The 9,843-nt window shown below is 35.9% G+C and overlaps 1 protein-coding gene across 1 annotated transcript; it reads right to left on the bottom strand.

The window, feature by feature from the left end:
• Positions 1–222: 222 nt before the first annotated feature.
• On the bottom strand, positions 223–2,010 carry LOC113752150 (pollen receptor-like kinase 1). The gene is made up of 5 exons (XM_027296283.1): positions 1,995–2,010; positions 1,345–1,551; positions 1,175–1,228; positions 569–909; positions 223–237 (listed from the first exon to the last, which is right to left on the bottom strand). Exons 1-5 carry the CDS (start codon positions 2,008–2,010, stop codon positions 223–225), a joined length of 633 nt encoding a protein of 210 aa, XP_027152084.1.
• Positions 2,011–9,843: the final 7,833 nt, after the last annotated feature.

Below are 9,843 nucleotides of genomic sequence, written 5' to 3'. Positions count from 1 at the left end.
AGGGTCAAAATTAGAAAAGCTCTTAATACATTAATTTTAAGCACTTAATGGGGTTATCAAACACCCCATTTGTCCTTCTATTCTTGCAATTGGAATCACTTAACCCTGCCCCCTAAAATTTTTAGGGTCCACTTGGATGGTATTTTTTAACGTGTTTGTTTAAAAAATTAGGGTAAAATACAAGGAACCCCCTTGTGGTTTCGCAAAAAGATACCTTACCCCCTATCGTTTAGAAACCTGCACATAAACACCATAAACTTTATAATTAAATTGGAAATTGACCTATAACCAGATGTGCAACCCAGAGGATCGGGAGAATTGCATGATATCACTAGAGGTGGTCCACACACACCCTTGTTTCCTGCACAATTAAATCCAATATTTCCGTCTTAATTTTCGTATATACAACTGCAAAATTTGTACCAGTGCTCTAGGAAATGCACGCACGCACGCTATGCATATGTACACAGCAACATGGATAGATAGTACATGCGATGAAGCTTGGATCCATTTTGGCTAGACTAGATGGTATCGGACCCTGGAGTTGATTGTTAGACACGTTAAGCACCTTGAGACTTGGCTTGAGATCTGGAATGGGCCCTGTAAATTGGTTGTTCTCCAGCCTCAGTTCTAAAAGCCTAGGGGTGGCTAGCGTTACAGGAATATTGCCCGTAAACCTGTTATTTGCCAGATAAACTTTCTTCAAAGAAGCCATGCCCTTGAAAGCATCCGGGGGGATCTGTCCAGAGAAATGGTTGTTGGACAAGAAGAGCGACTTGAGAGCGCCGAGTTTCTTCCATTCAGGCATCGAACCCTCAAAGCTGTTGTTCATCAAACTGATGGTGCGTAAGGAACGCAAGGGAACCAGCGCATTCACGTCAATCTGTCCGGTAAGCTGAGGTTTTTGAGCTACAGACCCCAAACGACGCCGTTAGAGCATAAGTGACTGAGTTGATGATGAAATTAGCACGCACCATAATACCTTATTAAGACACAAAGAAAGATGAAAATAGGAGGTGCTCAACTAGTCAACACAATTGAATTTGTAAAACTTTTGGATTGTGTCATTTCCAAGAGTTATTTGAGGTGCACCCACCAAAAGCTGTACCAATGTCCAACCAAGAAACAAGTCCAGCGACTGGATGACGATCCAAACATATTCGAAGTAACATACCGAGGCGACCACACTTGCCATCTATCATCCACGACCCTATCTGTACTGCCACCGCTGCCGGTGGAACGAAGAGAAGCTCATAGTATGATGCAATAAGCCACGGCAGCTGCCATCCATCCTCTTCCGAATCCAACCACCTCCATCGCCTTGTCCATGAGCCAATGGCTAACCATTAGTGACTTTGGCCTTGCTGTTGCCGGTGGAGGCGTAGTAGGGTCCACTAGTAGCACCGTCAACATGGGTAGCAGTACGAGTGGTGGCGCAATAGCCGGTCCATCCACCTCCTGCTATGGGAGGGATGTTGACTACCCCGTCGTAGATATGGCGGACGTCATGTTTAACTCCGGTAGCAGTAGTAGCACTAGCATAGACCTCATCTTCTCTTCCATGGATGTCAAATGGCCGGATTTAGGAGACAAGAAAAATTAATCATTAACTCATTGAGGAGGAGTAGTGTAGAGAATGAGAGAGAGAGTCAGTTCTTGATTCTCTTTCCCTCTCTATTATAAATGAGGGTATTGTGGGTATTCGACCTGCTGCCAGTAACTCAGCCTGTTCAGAAGGTAATTTCCACTTTAGTTATGAAGTTTAGAGTGTTTATGTGCAGGTTTCTAAACGATAGGGGGGTAAGGTGTCTTTTCGCAAAGCCACAAGGGGGTTTTTTGTATTTTACCCAAAAAATTACTATAATTTATTGTATTTTTTTTAAGAAAAATCTTGGTATTTATCCAAAACACCTAAAAGCAGTATAATTTTTTCAAAAAGAAAAACTTTCTTGCTGCCGTACTACAAAAGAAAAACTTCCTTGCTGCCCTACTACCTGCAGCCTCTGCCATTTGCCATGAACAATCAGCTCCATCATTAATACCCTATTCAATGTATTTTTTATATTTTTATTAAAAATTGTAGGTAGGACTTGAGCCGTGACCGATTCGACAGTCTGTTGAACTAGAACTAGATTTTAGAAATCAAAATCAGAATCATAACCATGACTAAAGGTTCAGGTTTAGATTCACCAAAATTTTGAACTGGAACCCGAATCGCTAGTTTATGACTCACTCAAACCGTCTTAAAAAACATTTGCTATCTAAACATATTAAGTCAATTTAGAGTTTAATATCAATAGTCAACACCAAATGCCAACAATTCTAATTCTAACCTAACAACCCATTGTCCCATTTTATTAGTAAGTCTATACCCCATGACTAAATCAAATTTAAGATCAATATAATCTAATCAACAGTAAGAAATTTTTTTTCATAGAATTTGCATCATTTTTTCTTTTTCATTGCACATGATAATACAATAAAGTTCTTTTTTTAATATTCATTGTCATATTTTCTTTAAATCAATTTGATAGCAATAAGTGTTTAAACATAACTAAAAAAAATTGAAAAAACAAGACACTAAACACAAAACAAATGACTAAACAAGACACTAAACACAACAATTAAGAGACTAGACACGACAAAAACAAGAAAAATAAGTAAAAATGTCTAAACTAATAATGTAGTTCTTAGCACTGAAATTGTGCAAATCTTCCCAACAACGGCGCCAAAACTTGATGAGCGTGGGGTATACATATAATAATTAACTCATCCACAATCAAAGTATATATTTATAACATCCTAAATACCCCACACATGATTTTTCACAAGCATACGAGAAATTGAATATAGGGTATTAAAGGTCAAACCCACAGAGAAGATTGTCAATTACCGATGATATTCAACTTTCTTTATTATTTAGACTACCACAAGTGTAAGAAATTAAATCTACACTATAAACATGAGATAAAAGTAACATAAATAACAATAAAAGCTTCTAGAGCTATGTAATTCCATACTACTCTTGCAAATAAAATTACCGGTTAATTGAATGTTATTATCTTGGTTAGTTATGGCGTAATTTCCTAACATATGTTAAATCTACTCGTAGTGAACCAACTATACTTGTAGTTATGCCATATCTACTCTCGTGGGTATGAAATTAACTACAAGCTCATTCCATCTATGAAATTACATAAAACAAATCACTAAAGCCACATAGGTGCACCTCTATTCTCATGAGTGTACTCCCTAGGTTTATCACCTCTTTGAACTAGTGTTAAATTTCAATTTTCATTGCAAACTTAACACCTTAATATTATCACAATTAACGGCCAATTAATCATGATTAGATAAGCAAAAGTGATAAATAACTTGCTCAAAATAATATCATCAAATAACCAAGTAAACATCACTAACAAGTTATAGAAAGTTCATCCATAACTCTAGGTATAAACTTTAGCTAAACATGAAGAACAAGATCCAAACTTGTATTATAGCTAAACATGAATTCAAATACAAAATAAAAGTGCTAGGAGAGAAGTCACTCTTGTCACATAAGATCCAACTCTCCATCTTTACTCTTCAAATCTTCATCTAAATCTAACTACAAATACAAGAAGGATGAACTATTATAATTATACTATACTAAAAAACTAAGAAAACTAGTGAAGACTACATTTTTGTGGAGTTTCTCTAACCTTCCGAAATTGTGAAAATGTTTTCCAAAAGCCTATATTTATAGAGAATTCAAGAGTCAAATGAGTTGTTTCTAGTTGGCATTTTTGACTCTTGAAACTCCCAAAAGTTGTTTCCCCAAGATTCCACACTCTTTTTGACCTGATACAGCCGAAATTACTTGTTGGAATTGAGCTGGAAAGCTGTGTGAACAGAACAAAAGTTGCAGCTCAAAATGATGAATACGCGCCTCGAAAACGCAACCTAGGGTCGCATATTGTACCCACGTATTACTCTTTGCAGGTTTGCTCATTCTGGACAAATTTCATCATTGCTTTGTTTTTGCACTAAAATTTTATGATATTTTCTTCATGATGGAGGCTGAAGCATCTCTTGTGTAAAATAGGAAAGTTGTAATTCTTTGAATTGGCTTTCCAATGCATCAAGAATCATCCAATTTGAAGCTCTGTAGACCGATAAATGACCAAAATATTCTCGAATAGTCAAAACCATGTTTCAGCTTTCGACAATGAAAATGCACTTCTGTATTTTGACAAGGAAAATGAATGAACTGGACTTCGATGTCTTCATACGAAATGTAGAATATCTCTTAGCTTCAAATGTGTAAGAATCATCTCAATCCAAAACTTGTAACTCAAGATATAACCAAAATACCACAAGGTGTCAAAGTTGTAAAACTTGCATTTCATCCTTTAAACATTTTGTATTTCATGTCTTCTTTAAATTCCTTCAAATCATCAATAATCATCCAATTATCTTCTCAAATTATTCCAATTGATGATTGAATCATTACACATACAAAAACATGAAGTTTTCACCATTAAAATCCATAGAAATGCAATTTTTACCACTTAAACCACAAAATATATATTTTTACTAGAATCCTAGCTAATTAGCTATAAAACTAAATAAAACACACCAAAATTGACTAATAAAACACACTTAAAACATGTAAAATACATACTTATTAGAAAGAAAGGAACTACCACAGGTATACCTTTTGATGATAGTATTAGAGCGTTAAATACTAAATTGGATAATGTAATATATGTAATAGAGCAAAATACGATGGCTAATATTTGTGAATAAAATTGAGTCAAGCCAAGATGGGTGTCCGGCTTAAGACCCATCATATGAACCGTCATATTCTAGTTTGTGTTTTGCTTGCGGAGTGACAAAGATGGGTAGTGATCATTGAACCCAACATAGCTAAATATTGCCAAACATCAATCTAGCGAAATAACTAAGAAACATTGCCAAACATCAATCACTCGAGAGATTCTACACAAACCTCCCACAATTTCTGAGAAATCCTTGCCAACTTGCTTGACTTTTTGTTTCTTCTCTATTATTTATGGGATATAAAGGGATGAAATGCAGCTGTATTGAGGGGTTCTAGGAACTTCTATTTTTGACCCTTTGGCTCCAAAAAACAAGACCAGGAATATATTGTACTTAGTTCTTCCAATTTTGAGAAGCATTAGTTTTAGTTAGCTTGAGAGAAATGAGGGAGTTTGGAGCAAAGAAGAGCAACCAAAGGGTTGTGTCTTGTCCTTGGAGGCAAGACGCAAGTTCTCATCAAATGTAGCTCTATTTATTTCTTCTTTTTTTAGGGTGGGATAGTGTAGTGTCATCTAGTTTGTATTCATCCATTCTAGTATTGGTTCAACAAGGAGGCTAGAAGAGATGAAGAAGGAGAGGCTCAAAAGGCTCTAGCGATCAGGGTTTTCTTTTTTCCATCTCTTGATCTTTGTATTGACTTCTAAATTTTGTTAATGTAAGAATTGGATCTTATGTTTGTAATGTTACTTTAAAGTTTTTGCCTTGGGTTTTGGCTAAATTATCCATGAGTGCTATGTGTTAATTACTTGAGTAATTGATGCTATTTTCTTGATTGAGTTATTTAATACTTTTGTTCTTATAATCATGATTAACTGCCTATTGAATATGATCATCTTAAAGTATTAGATTTGTAATGAGAATTGAAATTTTATACTAATTTATGGAAGCGTTAAACCTAAGTTTAAGGTATATACTCATAGAAGAAAAGGTGCACTTCTGTGGCTTTGTTCCATGTAATTTCATAAAAATGAATGAGCTTGTAGTTGATCTTGTAACTGTGAAAGTAGGTGGATTAGCTATAGGTATAGTTGATATACTAGTAAAAGTGAACATCATGAATATTAGAAAATTATGCCATAATTTGGCCAAAGTTTTGGTACTCATTTAGTTGGGGAGTTGTATTAGTATGATCAAATAGGGATTCCAATGCCCAGGAAGCTTTCATTTGCATTTTCTACCCGTTTGTAGCCTAAATTATTTTTTCTTAATTTGAGTCTAAATAATAGGGAAACTTCAATAGTATCAATAGTTGACCGTTTTTCTTGTAAATTCAACTCTTAACACCCTATATTCACTCACGATGCGCATACTTGCAAAAAATCACGTGTAGGTTGTGAGGAGCCAAAAATTTTCTTATTTTTATCTTACTTTACTGGCTTATTTAATTATTTATTCACCTGTTTTCTCCGAATAATTTATTTCAACCATTTTACATCCATTTACATGGAACAACGCCTTAATTATATTTTAAAAACGTTCCGTTAGCAAATTTAATTTTTCTGTGCCTTGTCTAGTAAGAAATACGAATACACGTTTTTCGAGGTAAAATTTGATTCAAGAGTGCAATAATCTTGAAAAATTAAGAATGTTCAGTAGTAAACTAAGAAAGGTCAATTAAGGGATTAGAGGTGAGTGAGTTCAAATTTTTGCTTTATCGCACGCGCGTCGATAGTTTTCCGAAAGACGCGCCAATACAAACTAATTGGAGATTTGAGGAATTAATACGAGACTCGTGTGAGGACTCATGTCTTTATTTCTAAAATAGTTATTTTTATGATTTTTTACCCTAGTATTAGTTAGTTATATTATCATTACAAGAATTTCTTTTAAGTTTCGCTTTATTTCTCGCGAATCCGAAGTTCGCGCATTTCGAGTCAAAAAGATTAAATGGAGATTTAAGAAATTTATACTAGACTACTAAGAGTGAATAATTATAGTGTTAAAGGAATTACATTGGAGGTTGAGTGCACAAGTATGACAAACGAGAGAGAAAACAGTGGTACGGTACTCGCGCGCGCACTATTCCTGGTTGACTTTTGCACCAATTTTGGCCACAAATCCCTCAATCTTCCAAAGGAAGATTCACACAACAAACCTCTCTTTTCTCTCTCATCTTGGCCGGCCAAAAACATCAAGGGAAGAAGGAAGAAAGCTCACCATTTTTACTCCAAATTCTTGCTACCATTTCACCTCAAATTTCTCATACAACTCACATATTACTTGGAGAGCAACTTAAGCTTGGAGGAAGACACCTTCTTGCGGTTTTCTTGGGAGATTTTTGGTAAAAAATTTTTAGTTTCTTCCAAAGCTAATAGGTAGCCTTCATCAACCTTGAACTTTTCCATTTTCTTCAAAGATTAGAGCTTTATTTGCAAGGGTTTGAACCCTAAGCATGGATTAGACTAGCGGACTTGAGGTGTTTAATTTCTTGCTTTAAATGTTAGGCTAGTGGTCTTGTGGTGACCTCCAGGTAGCTGCCTTGAGGATTAAATGCTTGTTTAATGTTGTTTTTATGTTAAGCGAGTTGATTATGGTTAGAAAAGTGAAAGGAAAATCAAAGGAAGTGAGGAACTAGAACTGGCCGAATCTGTCCAGTGATTTTCGTACCTGCCTTTCGAATTTTTTGTGGGTTGTTTTGCTGTGAAATTGGTTGATATATGTTATATATGGTGTGTAGAAAGTTTCTACCAAAAATCATTTGAATTGGTTGAGCAAAACTTGAAATTTTGAAATTTGAAAAAAACTAGAAAATGTGTTCAGGCAGTCTGAACAGTACCATTTTGATCAAACATATCTCTTTGTACAAAAATCAAAATTGAGTGCCGTTTATGGCATTTGAAACTAGATATTTGTAGCTTTCCAACGGTTTAAAATTCACTTTCTAGTTCGAAATGAGTGAGCCGTAGTGACTCGGCAAAGTTTGCTGTCCTGTTCTGATGGTCTATCTGAGAGAAAGGTAGAAGCTGCACTTTGTGGCTCCATTTGCTCTCACTTATGAACTGATTTTGAAAACAATTTGTTCTGATGAAATGTAGAGTTTTGAGTCTAGTTTCCAACGCCACCAACCATTCTCAATTTCAAGTTGTATTGAGTGAGATATGGTTCAATTTAAAAACTGTGCCAAAGCTGGAAATCTGGAAAAACTCTTTCTTCTTGTTAGCCGACTGGTTAGGTTTGATTTGGGACGATTTGTGTCAAAAATCTTGATGTCCATTGCTTTTCAAATGCTTATTAAGTATTCCTAGAGCCTCGGTTTAAAAAATGGATAGGATTGGAGTTGATTTCATTGGGCAAAATATTTGAAAAAGGAAAAGAAAGCAAGACAGATTTGCTTTAAGAATTTCCTACACTTTGGTAGTTTTGTTAACTACCTTCCCGTATGAGTTTTTACTTGAAATTTGATAGAGTAGTGTTCATATGGAAGTTGAATTGTACCAAATTTGGTGCTATTCTAAGACCATTTTAATACCCAAATGATGTCCCAAAGTTTACTTTCAAATCTGAAAAATTCACTGTTTAGTAGTAGAAATTTACTGACTTTCAACTACTAAATCTTGATACTCAAAACTCTGAATTTAGTTCTGTTTGTTGTGTTCGAAACCCTGTTTAGAGCTCTTGTTGTGCTATAAATTTCAGAGGCCAGTTCACTTTCTGTGAATTTTTCCGAATTTCCAAAGTTTGCTGAAGAACATGACCAAAACTGTCTTGTATGCTCAAGTCAGCCACTTTGAGCTGAAGTTTGAATGTCTTCAGTTTAGAATCTTAGAAAAGTGTCTTCTATGAACTTTTAGTATTCTAAACCAAGATTCCAACGGTTTCCAATTTTGGACCTACTGAGTGCATGTGACAGCCCCACCTCCCCCTAAGGCGAACCAAAGGGTTCAGTGGACCGCCTGCCCAGCTCTCGCCGAGACTCAGTCGTTCCCTCAAACAAATAAAAAATATAACTACTAGAAAGAGCAAAACTAGGATCCAAAAACTTAAAACAAAACCTATATACATTGCTATCTCAGAAAGAAGTACAACCGACGAGTATACAAAAGTTCTCCAGTCACCATACAACCAACCCGTGCCAAGCATTAGGGCGAGAACCATAACAAAACCAAAAAAAAAAAACTAGACCCAGCTAGTCTATATAGAGCTCTCGTCCTTGCTCGCCTTCCCCTGATAAGGAAAACAAAACTAAAGGGATGAGTTAAAAGCTCAGTGAGGTTCCGAACATAGAATCAAGTCATAAATCAAACAATAAGTCAAGAAACAGTTACAACATTTACAATAAACCATACATGAAAAGGATTCGTTCGTTCGTTCATTCGTTCGTTCGTTCGTTCTCCTGTCATTCCCCTTTCCTTCATTCATTTGAAAATGCATTTTTCGTTTATACATAAAACCCTCGTTCGTTCGTTCGTTCGTTCATTTCATTCACCCTCTCCTGGACATTGGTCAGGCTCCACCAACCTCCACCAACCTACAAGGTAATACTCGAGTATACCATACGTTCACCCAGGTCACCAAATCGCCCGACCGAGTCCGCTTCTGACTCGAGTCGATCAGTAACAAGGGGCAGGGCCCAGTTCAGCCAAAAGGCTTATATTCATGCACAAGTAACATTCCAATTGTTCAATCTTTGAAAATTTCACATTTATTTAGGTCGAGTACGATAAAGTACACACTCGCCTAGAAAACTCGTTTTGGAAATCAATAAAAGCACTTAACACGTTATCAAACAATAATACAAGTCATGAAGTCAAGCAAAAACAATAAACAAGGAACACTCACCTAATTATGCAAAATAACGTCCAAAATGTCCTACCGGATCTTACCCTTGGTCGCCGAGAAAACCTAAGATGCAACGAGAAAGAATATTACAAGTCATCTAGCAAAACAAATAAGTGACATCCAAAGAAAACCGGCAAATGATAAGTAAAACATATAAAGACGCCTTTATAGTGAAAAGGGGATATTTGGATCGGAGGACGGAAATAACTAGGGATTCATAACCAAACGCAAAACTAACTTAAA

The sequence above is a fragment of the Coffea eugenioides genome, chromosome 11, assembly GCF_003713205.1.
Source record: "Coffea eugenioides isolate CCC68of chromosome 11, Ceug_1.0, whole genome shotgun sequence".
Taxonomy (NCBI): Eukaryota; Viridiplantae; Streptophyta; class Magnoliopsida; order Gentianales; family Rubiaceae; genus Coffea; species Coffea eugenioides.
This window is presented reverse-complemented; position numbering and strand designations above follow the sequence as displayed.